The sequence below is a fragment of the Desmodus rotundus genome, chromosome 3 (assembly GCF_022682495.2).
Source record: "Desmodus rotundus isolate HL8 chromosome 3, HLdesRot8A.1, whole genome shotgun sequence".
NCBI classification, from domain to species: domain Eukaryota; kingdom Metazoa; phylum Chordata; class Mammalia; order Chiroptera; family Phyllostomidae; genus Desmodus; species Desmodus rotundus.
In genome coordinates, this window is record NC_071389.1 from 195,672,106 (window position 1) to 195,690,257 (window position 18,152).

Consider the following 18,152-nt stretch of genomic DNA (forward strand, 5'->3'; position numbering starts at 1 on the left):
CCTCAGGCTGTCCCAGAACACCAGAGCGTGTCCAGTTGTGCTCTCGAAGAGTTCTTCAGTGGGCAATAGTGGAAGCATCGGGCATCGGGCCAGGCCACGGAGTCCGGCAGCCCGGAGACCTTGACTCCCTCTGTGTGGTTCAACTTCAAGGAGGGCTGGTGCCTTTGATCCCCCAGCCAGTGGGGAGCATGTCAGGAACTGCGGGCAGCAATGCCAGCTCTGGCCTGACTCCTGAGCCTCACGGGCTCTTGGAAAGGGCCCAGACTCTGCCATCTGGGATTTCCCCGAGCGCCTCAGGGCAAGGCTGAGACTGTCCCTGTCTGACCGTCTGCAGCTGAGCAATCTAGAGGTGAAAGCCAATCCACCTGCCCCTCGAGGGACTCAGTGCCAGGGGCGAGCTGGACGAGCAGGAGAGGCAGCGCCACGCCCCGGGCACCACCGCGTCACACTGTTTGGGCTGCTCACTGCCTGCGTGGCCTTGGCCAAGTCACTCCAGCTCTCCAGGCCTGTTTCCTCATCTGTCCCCTGTGGGCTGTGATAAGAGCTAGGGCCATGTCCCCAGGGGCCTGCCACATAGTAGTTAGGGTTACTGCCAAGTTCATTACTATGATAGCAGCTAGACCCGGTGGTCAGGGAGCATTTCCAGAGAGGAGGGTTAAAGCACCACCTTGTGAGTGGGGAAAGGTGCTCCAAAGGAAGCTTTAAGAAGAGGTAACAATGAACTTGGCGGTGAAGGATGAGTAGGAGCTTGTCTGGTTGAAATGGTAGAGGGAAGGGAAAGTGCATGCAGAGTATGCTTGGGACAGCAGGAAGTTCAGCGCACGTCAAGGTCAGAGTCTAGGAGGCCCTGGGTGTCAGGCCGAGGAGGGTGATGGGAACCGTGGAAGGCTGTTGAACAGGGTAGAGGCCTCCTTGGAGCTGGGCTTCAGGCAGACCAATCTGGCGGTGGCAAAATGGCTCAGGAATAAGAAAAGCAAGCTCTGCTTTTTGTAGCCCAGCTCTGCTTTTTTCCAGCTGGTGACCTTGGGCAAATCACATTCCCCTTTGTGTTTCAATTTCCTCCTTCATAAACGGGACTTATAACAGCCCTGCAAAGATTAAACAAGGTAGCACTTGCAAAGTGCTCTGATCCTGCTGGGCACGCATTGGGCCGGTGATTGTGTGGGTGGATTAGAAGGGCAGAGAGCAGCTGGAAGCTCCAGGGGAGGGTCCAGGTGAGAGCTGCTGAGGATGGGCTGAAGACTCAGGGGAGGGAGGGTGGACAGGCAGGGACAGGCCATGCATCACAGAGGGGAGCACTGGCCTTGGAGTCCAGCACGCCTGTGTGAGTCTCAGCTCTGTACTTCCCAGCTGTGTGATCCAGGAGAGGCCCCTAGGTTCTCTGAGCCTCAGTTTTTCTCATCTGTAAAATGGGCCTGCTGACCTGTACTGCTCAGGGTCCTGGTGAGGAAGAAGTAGGGGTGCCAGGCTCCTGAGAGGCCCCTGTTAAGTGCATTTTGAACTTGAAACTGGCAGGAAGGGCAGAGGGAGCAGAGGAGGAGGCTGGAAGGCGAGAGAGCACGGCAGGCAGGGGGGAAAGGCTAGGGGCGTGGGGGAGGTTCACTGGTAATTAGAACGTTTGAACTTCAAAAAAGTTAATTAATGATGAAGCTGCTGCTGGAGCGATGCTCAGGCTAGAAGGGGGCCCTGGCAGCGACTCAAATTAATTACAGGCTGTGGCGAGAGAATGGCAGCAGGGTGGGGGGGGCAGGAAGGAGCAGGGCTGGGGCAAGGAGGGTCTGGGGGGAGGGGGCGGGAAGGCAGCATCCCAAGGTGAGCAAGGGCTCAGGGATGGGAGGGAGGCTGTTGCCTGGGCAACCAGGTCAGTCTCCCAGCAGGCTGGGGTCTGGCTGGGGGTCTGGCTGGTGTGGCTACATCGAGCTCACAGCAGGGCTGTGAAGTTGAGGAGGGAGGGTTTCTATTTGGAGACGCTGAAGAATCACTAGATGTCAGAGTGGGCAGCGCCCAGAGAGATTTACTTATTAATGTAACAGACTTTTACTAGATACCTGTCACCGTCAGAGCTGTGAATGCAAACCCCTGTCCCCTTGGAATGTGGGTTCAAGCTGTGGATAAAGACAAGGAGCCTGTCCACAAGACCCCCTCTGGGCATAAGGGCTCAGAGACCATGAAACGGGGAGAGGGTGGTGATCGGGGTGGGAGAGGGTGGCCACTGCAGGGGGAGAGATTGGGTGGGGATTTCTCAGAGGAGGGGACACTGAAGCTAAAAGGTCAGAAAGGGCAGTTCTTGAAGGCCTTGGGCAGAGTCTCTCAGGTAGAGGGACCAGCAGGTGCAAAGGCCCTGGGGTGGAGCCGGCATAATGAGTCTGAGAGCCAGGGTGGGGGCAGGAGGAGGAGACGGGCTGGGGGTGGGGGTGGGGGGTAGGCAGGGCCTCACAGACCACAGGGGGGCTGTGAAGGCTCTGCTGGCTGAGGTGGGAAGCATGCCTGGGTTCTGAGCTCTTGCCAACGTTTTCAGCAGCTCACTGCTGCTGCAGGGAGGGTGGGCCAAAGGGGCCAGAGCAGGCCATGCGGGCCCTTGAGGAGGCTCCTGGTCCTCCAATGGGGACATTCTAGAGTTTGCCTGAGGCCTCGGACCGGGTCAGCGCTGGCACTGGAGTTCAGTGCAGGCCTCCAGGTTTCCTGCCTTCACAACACAAGAGCGGCTGTCCTCTCGCCCCTGTGGCTCAGTTTCGGGGGCGGGAGTGGGGTGGTGCAGGCAGGCAGTGGATGGCACGTCCTATGAGCACCCTCCTCTGCAAGACGGAGAAGTCCACTTTTCCTGGGGTCATCCACTTTAGACTGAGGCACAGGTTCTCTGAGGCCCCTGTTTCTGAGACCAGGTGGATTAGGGCAGTGGGACTGGGTTGCGGCCGGCTGTGTTGTAAAACTGGTCAGGAGCCGCTGGAGGGAAGGCATAGAGGACGGTTTTGAGGAGAACAGCCTGGCTGAGGGAGCCGGGGGTGCCCGCTCATCTTGACTCCAGGCATGGGCCCCAGAGGCGCTGCCCAGGGCTGGGTGAAGAGATGGTCTCAGCCTCCCCTGGCCACAGGACACTTTCCGCCTGGGCACCTGAGGAGGCTGGGCCCCACCTCGCTTGGTGCAGGGGCTGGGGAGGGCCTGGTCCAGACATTCTGGAGTCTGGAGATGAGCTCTGACCCAGCCACAGGCGACGACAGGGGGACAGGGTTCTCCAGCCAATCTCAGCCACACCGGCTGGTGCGGCTCCAGGCCTTGGGCAGGGATGGAGGGGGCATGGGTCAGGGGAGGGGAGAGGTGGTCAGAGGGGGAGAGGCATGGGTAGCTCAGAGATGGCCAGCCAGCCAAGCCTGTGGGGGTCTTCCTTCCTGAGCCTGAAGGAAACTCTCAGGCTGGGCCAAGAAGGCAGGGTGGGGGTCCTGGCACATGGGGGCTCGGTGGGGTTTGGGTTCTCTGTGGGGTTTGGCATGTGTGGCCATGTCTGTTGTGAGGGGGGTAGGCTGGCTCCAAGGCATTTTGAGAACTCGGGCACTGGCCCATTCAGGGAATGAGCCTGGAGGGGCAGGGGACCAGGAGAGGGGGTGTATGCCTACATTGGTGGTGGGTGGGGGTGTTACGTTCCAGGGTGCACTCTGCCCCCGTGGCCACGGTTCAGTCCCCACTGTTTTGTCCTTGACTCTGTGTGCACGTGGTTTGAATGTGTCAGCATGCTGGTGATCCTGCTGAACTGCGTGACACTGGGCATGTACCAGCCATGCGACGACATGGACTGCCTGTCGGACCGATGCAAGATCCTGCAGGTGAGGCTGCCCCGCCCCGCCCACCATGCCCTGCCCAGCCCCTGGGTTCCTCTCTGGAACCTCTCTCTGTACCTTCTTCTCCCCTTCCTCTTGCCCTGCAGGTCTTTGACGACTTCATCTTCGTCTTCTTTGCCATGGAGATGGTGCTCAAGATGGTAGCCCTGGGCATTTTTGGCAAGAAGTGCTACCTTGGGGACACATGGAACCGACTGGACTTCTTCATCGTCATGGCTGGGTAGGTGGTGCGCCGGGCAGGTCTGAGCCTCTCGTGTTCACCAGGCTCAACGCCAATGATCCTCGGGTATTCCTGGTGACAATGGCGAAGCTACCAGGTGATGTTGGGACGGAAAGACATTCCTTCCTCCCCTCTCGGTTGGGTCGTGTGTCCTGCGCTGTCAGCTGATACTGAGTGTGTTTCACACTAACTAACCCTATGACCCTGAGAAAGCCAGTTATCCTCTTTAAGCCTCGGTTTCCTCATACGTAAAATGGGGATGATAATAGTAGCGACCTCAACGAGCACCCAATAAATGTTGGCTGCTATTATTATTCTTATCTTAGATCACGCAGCGCTCAGAGATCAGCACAGATTCAAGCTCTGACTCCAAATTATGACTGTTTCTACCGAGACATCAGCTACCATCAGAGAGAGGCCAGCTGGGCCCATTGGGAGCACCTGTGCCTTGGTCCTGCTTTCCTGGGTCCAGCCAGGGTGGCGGCTCAGTCACGCATTCACACACCCACCAGGGGTGGGGTGAGCTCCTCAGTGTCAGCGCTGCTGGACTGTGGGGCACAGCAGGGCGTGGAGGACAGCAGACGCAAACGGAGGCCCTGTCCTTCCCAGCTACCGCCCGGGGAGGCGCACCCGTGGGTGAACGTGTCACACATAATGAGACAAGGGCTCTGGGCAAAGTGTCGTGGTTTTCTGAGAGCATCCCTGAGCCGGGCTCGGGGGCGTGAGGACTCTCTGGAGGACGTGACACAGAGCTGAAGGCTGAGCAGGCCCAGTGCTGAGTCACTGTGGCAGCAGTGACAGGGAGAGGGAAAGGCTGGAGGACTGTGGGTGTAGGTGCACATGTGTGTATGTGACAGTTTGTGCGTGCGTGTGCGATACCGCTAAGAGGAGCACAGGGCTGAGAGGGGAGTCCGTACCACTCCCTCCGTGTGAAATTCCACAGATATGTCCCGAAGGGAGGTGATGTGTCCCCCAGTGTTAAAAAGAAATGTTACACCTCTTGTCCTTGCCTGGTGGCTCAGTTGGTCAGAGCGTCACCCCAGACAGCAAAAGGTTGCGGGTTCAATTCCTGATCAGGGCGCGTGCCTAGGCTGCATTTTGATCCCCTGTCAGGGTTCGCACAGGGGGTAACGGAGTGATGTTTCGCTTTTGCTCTCTCTCTCTAAAATCAATAAACACATCCTTGGTTGAGGATTAAAAAAAAAGTTACACCTCTTCTAAGCATCCTTTCTAGGAACCGCATTCAATTTCACAGCCATGTCACCAACGATGATTTAGACCTCACTGGGAGTCACGTGGGGTTCACCTGGTCTATTGTGACCCTTGTCACCCCATTGTCAAGTTCCCCGTTCTCATCCTCATTCTGGTTTGGCTGGAGGATCTCTTTAAGTTGTTTGCTTGTTTGTTTTTAAAGAAGAGGTGTTTGCATGGTGCCATTTTTCAACCCTGCCTCTCCAAACCTGTTTTCTTTGCTCCTTGTGTGTGAAGGGTAGTCTTTGTCTGCACCGTTTGAGAGTCATAATTCCCGTCCCTCAGAACCTGGCACACAATACTGCTCAAATCTGCGCGGAGTGTTGCCGGTGAGTCCAGGAGTAGTCTGGTTCTTCCTTCCTGGGAGGCAGCCCGCTGTTTTCTTGCTAGAAGCCCATGGGGTTTTCTCCTTACCTTCAGAATTCAGACATTTCACAAGGGGAGGTCTTGGTGGAAACGGCACCCTGTGGGGCCTTTTAGAGCTCAAGGTCAGAAAAAAAAATTCTTTTCTTTCTTCTCTGGCCTCTCCTAAAGTTCCCACTGAATGGGTACCTCCCTCCTCCATCTGTTTGTTCTGCTGGTCTTCCCTCTTTTCCCTCGCTGATTTCCTCCGTGCTAGGAGAGTGTTCCTGGACATGGTCTTCTGACTCATCGACCACGTTCTCCCCTCCCCTCACTGCCCCCATTGGGAGGGTCCAACTCCTCTGCGTCTTGTTAATTCCCAAGACAGCTTCTTGTTCTGGAGTTCCTGTTTTCCACAGCAGCTTGGGCCTGTTCTTATTTCCTGAATGCAATATTCTCTTGACTCTCCTTGTGGGTCCTAATAAGGCTCCTTAGAAGTCCTTTCCTGCTCCCGAAGTCAAAACGTTAAGTTCCAAAAAGTTTTCAAAAGGTGACCCTCACAGCAATCTTAGAAGGAAGATGTATCACGGATTTATTCAACTCATTAATGAGGAACCAGCAGGATGGTAATTAGCGGAATTTGGAAAATGAGCACCGGAGAACGTGGGGATGGGAGCGCTAGGTCAGAATCAAAGCTGGTTAACAAACTACAGGGTCAGACAACCATACCCTTTGGAGTTCTCCCTCCTACTGGGGAGAAATCACTAATAAAAAGCTACAAGGTAACATGTAAATTCACGGCAGCCAGACCTTTAATTAGCAGGAAACGGTGAATCAAACGTATATTTCCCTAATGAAATCACCCTTGCAGGAGTCTGTTAGGTAGTGCTCCAAACTGACACTGTGAGAAATTCCACCCCCCTTTGCCTTATTTCCAAGTTTTAGGATAATTTTTCTTAACTCCTTTTTTGAGGAAGTCGTTTGTTCAGCTGGCTCCACGTCCTGCCTCCGAGGAGCGCCCCACCTTGACTTCAAGTGTCTTCTCTATTGCTTAGCCCCCCCGCCCCCTGTGTGTGTTCATATTTATAAATTAAGACCTCTGCCGAGCAGAGTGAGAAGCCAGCCCGGCTTCAGCATTGCGGTGAGGTCTCTGTCCCATATCTTTTCTTGGTCCTTGGCTGGGGTCCACAGGCCAGCATCCTCCCAGAGGCTGTCTAGGGTCCCATGCTTGGTTTAATGCTCTGCCGTCACCATTTAAACATTCTTTATACATTTGAACAAGGGGCTCTGCATTTTCATGTAGCTCTGGGTCCCACAAATTATGAAGCTGGACCTGGTTGGGGGCAGATATAATGAAGATTCATGTGTGGGATGCTGGGGATTCAGGGGATTCAGACCTATGCCTGTCCTCGAGGTGCCCTCCATCCTCTGGGTGTGGGTGAGGAGGCTCCAGAGTCCAGGCGCCCAGTTCTGCTCCCACTCAAGACCCGTCCCCAGAGCTGCCAGGCTTGGTGCTATAAATGTTCTGGTTCCTGAGTAACTGGCCTAACATCCACAGGTCACCTTCTTTCCTGCTCTTCCCCTTCCCCAAATTGCTGGCTTCTTCCTTGAGCTTCTGTGCAGGAGACAGAACCTGCACCCTGGAAGGTTCCTCAGAGGTCGGAGCCTTCATCTCCACATGCGGTTGGCCCCGCATCCGTGCTTCCATGAGGGAACCGCCTCACGAGGCAGCCGATCCCAAACTGGGACAGCCTAATGGGCTCACCAGTCCCTTTTTCCACTGTAGCTCCCACCAGATGGAGTCATACGTTCACTCATTCCTTCACCAAACCAGCATTTCTTGAGTAACTACAGCAGGTCAGGCCTTGTGCTGGGCGGTGGGGACAAGACCGATCTCATAGAGTTCGTGGTTTAGAAAATGGATGTAAAGCTGATAATACGATGCTACATCAGTTCTAAATTGGGGGCAATGCTGTAGTAAAGACGTATAGAGGGCCATGAAGGCATGGACTACGGACCTGACAGAGGCCGGGGTGTCAGCCTACGGCTCCTGGAGGAGGGATGCCTGGGTGAGGAGGGGCTGAGCGGCAGAGGGCGGGGCCAGGGCATCTCAGGTAGAGGGGACAACATGCAGAGGACCTGAGGGGGCTGTTTGGGGAAAGGGCAGGAGAGCAGCAGGGACATTGGAGCCTAGGGTTCCCAGGGGTAGGTGGGTGCTGAGCAATGAAGCCAGAGAGGAGGCAGGGACCTGAACCCACAGAGGGGCCTGGAGCTAGCGGGCAAGGGTGTCCCAGACAGACCCATGACAGTCCTCTGGTGTTTGGATGGTGGCTCCCTTACCCCCGAGTCTCCCATTCTCCACATGAAGTGTTGCCAGCACTGCTCACCGTTTGTCTAAGGACACGTGATGGACCTCACGTGCTGGGCTCACCTAAAGCAACCAAGGCAGTGTTCGTCCCTGGCTTGGAGCAGGACCCCCCTCCTGGTGAGGACTTAGGAGAATGGGCTGCCTTTGTCCCAGTGTCATGCAGGATTGCAGTGACCTGGCTCTCTGTCACCCCCCAGGTGGGATTCAACTTCCAAGCCAGGTCTCTCCCGCCCTGGAACCGAGCACAGTTCCAAACTCTGCATTTATTGCTAATTTCGCCTTGCAGTGCTCACGTGGAGACCGGCCTCATTCCCTTTACTTCCTGTGCTTGATCAGGCCGGGACGGCAGGCCCTGGCAATCATCGGGTAGTAGTTGACCCCACCTCACTCTCTTATGTAAGATCTTTCCTGTCTTTGTCCACGAGGAGGTCATGAAATAGTCAATGACATTCTTGTTGAACTTGAGATATTCTTTATCTGCATATCTGCCTTGGTGCATCATGCTGGCAATTCCACCTCCTCCTCTAGACCAGAACATGGAAGGGCCATTGCTAGTTCTAGGGAGGGGCTTGGGCACCTTCACATGGAAATCTTCCCAAGAATTCCACTGCCGAGTCTGTAGGGTGAGCCCCGGGCAGAGGGCTGGACTGGGGGGCTGGGTGGCAGCAACCTCTCCAGAGTGGACTGGGGGGCTGGGTGGCAGCAACCTCTCCAGAGTGAGGCTTGGGCAGAGCCTTGCCAAGGGACTGGTGTGAGTCCCCCCTTAGATGAGTGCAGGGAACAGGAGCCTCCCTAAGTCTCAGAAAACCTTTTTTTTTTTTAGATTTAATTTATTTATTTTTAGAGAGAGGGGAAGGGAAGGAGAAAGAGAGGGAGAGAAATATCAATGTGTGGTTGCCTCTGTCACGCCCCCTACTGGGGACCTGGCCCACAACCCAGGCATGTGCCCTGACTGGGAATCGAACCTGCGACCCTTTGGTTCACAGCCTGCACTCAATCCACTGAGCTACACCAGCCAGGGCTCAGAAAACTGTTTAAAGCTTTTGGCTGAGACTGTGAAGCCATCAAATGGAGCAGCCAAGGGACAAGTGTAAGCAGCCTGGGGAAGGAAAGAGCGACCTCCCTAGTCCTCAAACACATGTGTAGCCTTGAACCCATACTCAGCGCTCCTCAAAATGCAAGGAACAGTAGGCTTATTGGGGCACATGTTAAAACACAGATTCCTGGGCCTCACCCCAGGGATCCGGACCCACCAGGTATGGCAGCACCTGGGAACCTGCATTTTAGCCCCATGCGTAGGTGGCCCTGCTGCACGTGCTGTCCTTCACCTGACCCTCCAGAGCCCCTCACTGGGAGCGCTGTCAAGGGGAGGGGGAGGGGCGTGTGGAGGGCTCTGATTCTGACCGGCATCCGGGATCTGAATGAATGCTCATGACAAGTAGGTGTGCTTTGTGAACAGAACAGTGGGGTTTCTCATAAGAATTTCTATTATTAATAATATTAACACAAATAGCAGTAATGTCAGTCACTCAGCACCTGGCCAGGGAGTGGGAGGCAGAGGCCGGGCCAGGATTTGTCACACTCTGGAAACATCTCCCAAGGGCACAGCTTCCCACCCTGGCTTGTACAGGCTCTAGGGAAATAAAACGTCAATAAGAATGATTCCTCAGCTCTAGTCTACAGCTTTCTAAAAAGATCAGGCAGGCACGTCCCCTCTGTGCTTGCTTGCTGAGAGTTCCTTTTGTCCAAAATGCCCCATCAGGGGGACTTTAAAAAGCAAAGGGAATTGAATCCTCTTAGGCATTATCCAGGGGTGTGATAAAAATAAGAGCATCTACTGATTGCTGAGTACTCACTGTGGGCTGATACTGTGCATTATCTGGCCTGATCTTTCAACTGCCTCTGTGAGGGAGGGACTGTGGTCAGTTTCATTTCACACAGGAGGCCCAGGGACAGGGAGCGACCTGCTCCAGGTCATGGGCTGGTAAGGGGCACAGCAGGAATTGAACATGGGGTGCTTGGCTCCACAGGCTGGGATCAAGTCCTGGTTCTGTTTAACTTCCTGGGTGTATTTGTCAGGGGTGCATTTGGCTGCAAGTAACCAAACATCCAACCAATAATGGCTCAAGCAAATTCTGGAGTGTTTTTTCTGATGTAACATGAAGTTCTGAGGTCAGTGGTTACTGGTGATATCTCTGTGATGTCCTTATAATTTTTCAGGCTTTTCTTCATGGTCACAAGGTGGCTGCTGAAGCTGTGGGCATCATGTTTGCATTGAAGGCAGGGAGATAGGGAGATAGGGCTATGCCAGGAAAATAACATTTTCTTTCCCAGATCCTTCCCCCACCCCAGCACACATGGCCATAACTGGGTCTTGTGGCCATCCTTAGCTGCAAGGGAAATTAGGAAAATAGGAAACATCATTGAATTTGGCCAAATCAACCAAGAATTGTTTCCTGGGGCTAGGCAGGATTGGAAGAAGAGAATGCACACTGTGGGGGCTACTCTCAGGCCCTCCCAGGGCCTGAGTTTCCGGCCTTACTTTATCTCCGAGCCCTGGGCTGAGTTGTCAGGGCTCTGTCTGGGCTGACTGGGCAGAGCCTACAATCCACTGAGAAATCTAAAGTCAAACACCAACCGGTGCAAGCTCCACAGAGGTCTGTGCCTGCCAGCAGACCTGGCTGTGGCCGTAGGCATCAGAGGAGCACCGTTGGGGCTGTTTCCAGAAGCCCTTGCTGCCAGCCCCCCTTTGCATGGCTCTCTGTGCACTGTCTGTGGGGTCAGGGAGACACCCCATGTGTCAGCAGACGCAGGGCACCCCTCTGGCCACGACACTGACTTCACACCTGTATTTACCCTGGGGTCTCCAGGCCTGTCTGCTCCAAGGACTGGGTGCTCAGAGGGCAGGGCCGAGGCTGAGTCCTCCTCCCAGGGTCCCCACAGCCTTGCCCTGGCCAGCAGGGAGAAGGCGTCTCCATGACATGTCTGTGTCCTGTCTGTTGTGTCCAGGCACTGCAGAGCTGAGGGGAGGCTATCTGGGGCCATTTTCTTTGAGCCAGACTGGCCATCGGGTGGTTGTGGACCAGTAAAGGTTCAAGTGGGAACCTTGGTGTGGATGATTCCTCATTTGCATATGGATAGAGTGGGAGAGTGGTGATCACTGTTCAGGTCTGTTTCCATGGAAACAGGATGCTAGATGCCATGGGGTTGGGGGTTAGTCACCAGAGATTCTCAGGCCACAGGTTGGCAAGCCAGACACCAGTCGGTCATGAGTCAGACAGGACGCTCTCAGTTATGTGGGGTAGGAATCCGCCAAACCCGGTTTAAGGGAGTTTGTCATCTTTACTGAAAACCGAGGGGTCTCTGGCTTCAGGGCCTGCTTGATCCAGAATCCTGAAATATGTCAGCAGACAGTGTTCCCTCCCATCCCACAGCTGCTTATTCCTTTGTGCCAACTTCCATCTCTGGCAGCTTTCCTCTTGGGCGGGGGTTCACGGCCCACTCCCTCACGTTCATCGCAAAGCCCCCTTTCCTTTCCCAGCCATTCCAGCAAGTGCGGAATCGACCCTGCTTGACTTGGATTGGCTGGTGTGGGTCATGTGCTCATCTCTGAACCAATCATTGTGGCCAGAATGAGGCAGCACTTTGATTGGCCCAACCTAGGCTTCCCCTGCCCCCTAGGACTTGGTCTGAGGTCTGGGGCGTCCATGCCATGTGGCTTGGGAGTGGGCAGGACTGACTGGGCAAACCCCAGGACTGCTAGTCTGAGAGCAGAGCAGGGACCTCCCGGCAGGCAGAAACCAGCCCCTCTTAGGGGGTTGCTGGAACTCTGTTTGCTAACTGGGCTGGGCACTCTTACATCCTCACAATCCTGAGCATCTGGGGTTGGTGATCCCGTTTTGCAGATGAAGAAATGGAGGCTCAGATTGATGAGCAGCCTGCCCTGGTCACAGCAACTGTATGAGCCAGAGCTGGGGTGTGCGCAGGGACCCCTGCCTCTAGACCCCATGCTGACCTCCCAGTGGGAGGGGTTTTACTTTTTCAAAGGCCAAAATATTCTTTGTGATGGACCCTGGAGGACCGGGGCAGCCTGGCCAGCTGCCAGAATCCTTCCCCCAGAAGGATGAGGGTCCCCGGAGCAGGAAGCTTTAGTGGAGCTGAGAGTGTCTCTGTCTGGTGGTGGTGCCAAGACTCCTTCGTGGCAAAATGGAGCTAAATTTCATGGGAGGTAGAAACGAGGCATATTTGGAACATATTCTAAAAAATCATATGTTGTCGCTTATCTGAAGTTCAGACTTAACTGAGCATCCTGTGTTTACCTGGCAATTTTATCAGAGATAAAGTCACTGGAGTGTTGTCACCTGAGTGGAGCTTTGGTGACAGACGTTTCAGGGTCTCCTGCCGTTGAAGCCCCGCGCTGCCCTGGTTCCCGCCTGCCAGGGATCTGTTGACGCCAGCCTTCCTTCCTTCGACTCTGTCGCCCCTAGTTCCCCCTTTTCTCCGGACTCGGCCTGAGCTGGTTTCAGAGCATCGTTTTCTGTCCAGTCAAGTGGGCTGAGTGACCCTGTTCCTTTGTTCTCATGGGGTTCATGTGAGGACCTGTGGGTGAAAGTGACCCCTAAGTCAGTGCTGGCCAAGGTCAAAGGTCAATGTTGTTATTCTCTAATTTTCACTCTCCGTTATTTCCTCCTTCCCTCCCTCCCTTCCTGCAGGGAGTACCTACTGTGTGCTGGGTGCAGGGAGAGCGGCGTAGGCCGGTGGTCTGGTTACCAACCAGCTCGAGCCTGAGTCATCACAGCTGCCTCCTGACGGCTGATCTGCTGTTTCCAGCTTCTCAGCTTCCTTTCCATTAGCTACATCTTAAATTACATTTTAAGAAAGCCCCCGTGGGCCCCTTGAAAAGATTGAGGAAACACCCTATTTTTATCAGCAACACACAGAAATCATCTCCTGGGAGGGGCATTTCCTGGAAAGAGGTTAAATCTCAGTCATCCATGTTCTTCCTTGTTAGCTACAAGCTCTTGTTCTGATCTCGTTCTTCATTTGTTTGACAAGCTGGCAGGGGAGTCCTGGGCTGGGTGCTGGGGGCCCACCTGGGACCGTGAGTTAGCGGCTCTGCGGAACAGGGGCATGACAGAGCAGGCCCTCAGAGCCCCAGCTGCCCCGTAGAGGCACAGCGGCACAGGAGGCAGGAGAACTCAGCGCGCCCCGGGGGCGGGGTCTGGAAAGCCAGGAAAGGCCCTCCTGGTAGGAGGCCTGGCAAATGCAGAGGCCTGTAGGCTAGAAACGGCCTGGCACACTGTGGGGGCTGGAGGGGTTTGAGGGCCCCTCAAATGCAGGGCAAGTGGCAGACAGTGCTGAGGCTGGAGAGCTCCCAGAGCCTTCCGCTGGGGCTTTCTCCGGCAGGAGGTGGGTGTCCGAAGGGCTGAGGCAGGCATCACGGGACTCGTGGGCAGTGAGGCCCGAGGCCACGGACGAGGCTGTGATGTAATACTAGCTGACACCATTTGGTTCTGACTTATGTCAGGCTCTGTTCTAAACATGGAGTCCATATAGGAACTCCTTATTTTATTTTTTAAACTACGTTTATTGATTTTAGAGAGAGGAAGGGAGAGAGAGAGAGAAAAACATTCATGTGAGAGAGAAAGATTGATTGGTTGCCTCCTGTACACGCCCCAACCGGGGACCGAACCTGCGAACTAGGCATGTGCCCTGACCAGGGATTGAACCCCCAACCTTTTGGTGTGCGGGGTGCTGCTCCAACCACCTGAGCCACGGCGGCCAGGGCAGGAACATTTTCATCCTCCCCACACCCCTGTGATACCGGTTCAGCGTGCCTTGCCAAGGTCACGCGGCAAGGGGTGGGACTGGAACCCAGGCCCCCGCTCTGACCACTGGGACGCTGCCCCGTGCTGGCCCCATTCCGTGTGCTGCCGTCGTGTTGTGCTGCCTGGCCAACGGCAGGGGGTGGGTGCTCAGGAGCCAGAAGGCAGCCTATCCTGATGACTGAAGAGGTGGGGGTGTCATGCAGAGCTCCTGCCCCCCCCCCCACCTGGCTATGTGGCCCGGGCTCTTTCTGAGCCTCAGCACCCTCATCTGCAATGGGCTCCCCAATCCCACCGTGGGGAGGGGTGTGAGGCGCCCCGCACAGGCACTCAGTGCTCTGAGTCAGCCAGGACTCAGAGTTGCCGGTCCCAGGCCCCAGAGGGAGTGGGCTGGCTCTCGGCACTGGGGAGCGCAGAGGGCGGATCCAGGACTCGGGTTCAGCAGGGGTGGGGGGGAGCGGTCAGACCATATGGTCAGGATCCTGCCTCTCTCCAGCTCTGGCCTCAGCCTTCCTCCGTGTTGGCAAACTCTCAGGCCACCACAGAGGCAAGATGGCCATTAGCACCTCCGGGTGTCCAGGCGGTGCCAGCTCGAGGGCTGCGTCCACCTGGGGTCATGTGCCCACCCTGAGCCCGTGACGGTGGCTGGGGAATATGGTGTCCCGGGGGGGTCCAGGGGGAACTGGGAGGCACCTCAGCAGGAACGAGTGGGGCTGTGTTCTGAAGAGTGAATTGTCCACCCTCCAGCCCCATGCCAGCGCGGCCACACCTGAGTCCCTCTCCCCAGATGACACCTGGGGACAGGGTACAGCCACCTCCCCCTGGGGTAATGTCAGGGCAAAAGCGCTCACTTCCCAGCAAAATTACTTACCTAATTAGGTGCTTGGGAGCTGGCAGGAGGTGGTGGGGGTTTTGTTGATTTTTTTTAGACTTTTAGCACTGAAGCCGCCTGATAAAATAACTGTGTAATTAGGAATTAAAATTTTCTCACTCCTGCAAGTGATGTCTTACTTGGGGCCTGAGGAAAGTCAGCCCTGAGGTTCTTCACCTATAGTGGCCCCTCTTCACCTCCTTTTTTTGGTGGGGGGGTAGGACACTCCCAGAGCTGTCATCCAGGGTGGGCGGAGGAGGAAGGGGGTAGAAGAGGGTAGGATAACACCTGTCACAGGTGTTACTCACGCTACTAGATTCCCTGAGTGCCTACTGTGTGTGGCAGGGCTGGGGCAGGGTGGGGGTGCTGTGGCTGAGGAGGAGAGAGGTGCTCCGCCAGTATTCAGCCAGTCCGTAGATAAGGCCACAGCTCCCTGCCCTCACTGGTCTGATTCTGAAGACCACAGCGTTCTGCTGGGACGGCACCCCATTGCCCACAGCGGTCACCTGCTCACGCACAGCCCCTCACTGATTTTTCTCCCTCCCCCTCCCTCACTGTGCTTCCTGGGATCACTTCCCAGATAACCTGCTGCTCCCAAGTCCACGGCTCAGGCTCAGGGGCTGCTCTGGTGGTGTGAAGGGGCCAGAACAGAGCAGGGCGAGCTCAGCCTGGGCTGCAGGGAAGGCCTGGGCAAGGCTTCATGGAGGAGGTGGTCTGCAAGGGAGAGTGAGAGTGAGGAGGAAGGGCACGGCATGGAGGACAGGGGATAGAGACGGGCGCTTTTGGGGAGCTTGGCGGGCCTGGAGTGGCACCTGGGACGCCTGGAGTAGGAGCAGGGCTGGTGGGAGGGGACAGATGCAGACAGGAGGGCCTTGAAGACAGGGGCTCGCCCAGTCTTTGATCTGAGGGCAATGGGGACACATTGAAGGTTTAACTTGGGGAGTGACACAGCTAGATTTGAGTTTTAGGAGGTTTTCTCCTGCTGAGGATGGGCTGTAGTGGGAGGAGGCAGGAGGCAGGAGACTGGCGGGGAGGCTGCTGCAGCTGCCAAGAGAGAGGGATGGTTACAGACTCGGGTGGGGGTGGTGGCGCTGATGGCGGGCTGTCCCACTCTGGGCTCAATGGTGCGTGGAGTCGCCACCGGGATGGAGAGTAGAGCCCACAGTTCTCACTCCCGGCAGCATGCTCTCCCTGGCTCTCCCCGGCTCTCCCCTTCCTTGCCCAGTGTATCTGCTCCCTCTCAGAGAAGAATGAGGATTTTAGGAGTTTTCATTGTGTACCTACTATGTGCTCTTTATCACCGATGCATTTATACCCAGTCTTGTTCCCCCAGACAGGAGGGGCAGGTGCAGCAAACACCCCCAAAAGGTTCACGGAATATGGAAGAGAAAGTGAGGACCTGGGAGAAATGTTTAGGCAAATGGATTCCCTGGAAAGATCCACATTGCCAAGATCTCTCATGCTTCTAAGAACTCAATAAATCTCTCATCTCATTTCCCCTTTTGACTTGACTGCCAGGAAGCTCAGACAGAGCTAAGTTCTTGACACTAAATTCTCCAAGAGATTTCTCTCTGGGGGCTTTTCAGTGGGGTCCTGGAGGGCTGCAATTGATGAGGTCTTGGGAATTTTTGCACAAGGTATGTTCCCACACTGAAGACCTGGAGGATCAGGTCAAGGGTGAAGGACAGGGGCCAACATGAGTGCCCTTCATGTAGGGAAGAACTAACAGTCCAGACTGTGGGCCGTGGGTTCTGTGAGGAGGGACGTGGAGCCTGTGCAGCAGTGTGGGACAGGCTGTCAGAGACCAGTAGGGTTGTCCTGAGGTCCCCATAGCAGCTGTGCCTAGGGCGGCTTGTGGCTGTGGTCTGCCTGGTCCAGGGGGCAGGAATAGGTGGATGTGGGCCCCAGGTAAGGTCGGGGGTGGGACTCAAACAGGTCAATGCAGGGTGAGAGTGAGAACCGTGCCCGGCAGGCAGCTGGTCTTCAGAAGCCACTTGCTTTTTTCCGTCTAACCGTCCTCTGTGAAGCGCCTATTTGTTTTTATCATGAGACTTCATGGGGGTGGGAGCCAGTCCTGGTCTGGCACCTGCTGGGGCTCTGCGGGTGAGCCCTGGGGCTCGGGGTGCACGGTACCAGGGTGGCTTCAATCCGGCATGTGCTGGGAACCCCTACCCTTGGCACACTCAGCAAAGCGAGAACTGAGCCTGGGCAGTGCAGCTCGCCCCAGGGCCTCCTGCCGCCTGCCCCCATGGGCAGGATGGCGAGAGCCTGGGTAGGAGGAAGAGGGCTGCCCTCCTGCGTGGGGGTGGGGCATGGGAGTGGGGAGGGGCTGGCTGGAGCTGAGCCTGGCAGCGGGCGATAGGGCAGTGTGGTGGCCCTCCTAGCCTGTGTGTGTGTGCGCACACCAGCGAGAGTGTGCCTGTTTGTGTGCCCATGCGTGCCACCCCCGCCTTCGTCACACATGTCTCCTCGGCTGCCTAGAGAGCTCTTTCTACAAAATATGAAAATGACAGTTTGGCTCACCCACGCACGGAATCCTCATGTCACTCTACTCCCCCAGTGCCCCCTCTCAGACCGTCCTCTGCCCTCGCTCACTGCCCCCCGACTTCCCACCCCAACCCTCTTGGCCTGGCTGCTGCCCCCGGCACCCCGGCTCCTCCCTTCCCTTGCTCCCTCCCCCAGGGCTCTGTCTCTGTCGCTTTTTTTTGGCACACCCCCTCACCTGAATTTGGGCTCTGGTAGAGTGCATGTTAATGAGGGTGTCCGAGGAGTGTGTGCGTGCACCAATGGTTGTGTTCAGGTGTGTGGCTCTGTGTGTGTGTGTAAGGGGGAGAAGGTGGCGGAGGGAGAGAGAACAGAGCCAGTGCCTGTGCCCCAGAAAGCAGGGGGATGGATGAGGCATTTCAGGCAAAGGAAGCTCTCACTCAATTACTCTTCCAGCAGCGGGAGGGGGTGGCAGCTGCACAACAGCCAGACAGGTTTGCCTGTGTGTAGAAAAAGGCTTCATTTCCTGCTGACGGTGGGGACAGGTGGAGCTGGCAGCAGTGCTGGAGCCTCGGGGTGGGGGTTTGGGGGTTTTGGGGAGAAGGGTTGGTGAGTGGGGCACTGGGGTCAGGCTGGGGCTGCAGGCCCTGGGTCAGTCGGGGTAGGGGGGCAGGTGGCAACTGAGCAGGTGGGATCTGGTGGAAGGATAGAGAACTACACAGGGGACCTCAGAGACCTGCCTCCTGTTGAGACCTGGGGAGCCGTCCTGGAGGAGGCAGACTGCCTCCAGGGAGGTGCGGGGCTGTTGACCATAGAGGTGGAGGGAAGGCCTGTTTGGTGCCACCTGGGGATGAGACCTAAGGCAGTAGGGAGGGCTCCGGTGTTGTCCTTGTCTCTGGGTGTCTCCTGGCCCGAACGGGTGCTGCTGAGGGTAGGGGCCGGCTGGAGTCATTCTCGG

At 56.2% G+C, this 18,152-nt stretch overlaps 1 protein-coding gene across 1 annotated transcript in view; it reads left to right on the forward strand.

Moving 5' to 3' along the window:
• Nucleotides 1-18,152, forward strand: part of CACNA1I (calcium voltage-gated channel subunit alpha1 I) — a 90,668-nt gene that overhangs the window by 14,476 nt on the left and 58,040 nt on the right. The window contains exons 2-3 of the mRNA XM_053920584.1: nucleotides 3,707-3,818; nucleotides 3,920-4,053. Coding sequence (XP_053776559.1) covers nucleotides 3,707-3,818; nucleotides 3,920-4,053 — 246 coding nt within the window. The remainder of the gene's footprint in view (nucleotides 1-3,706; nucleotides 3,819-3,919; nucleotides 4,054-18,152) is intronic.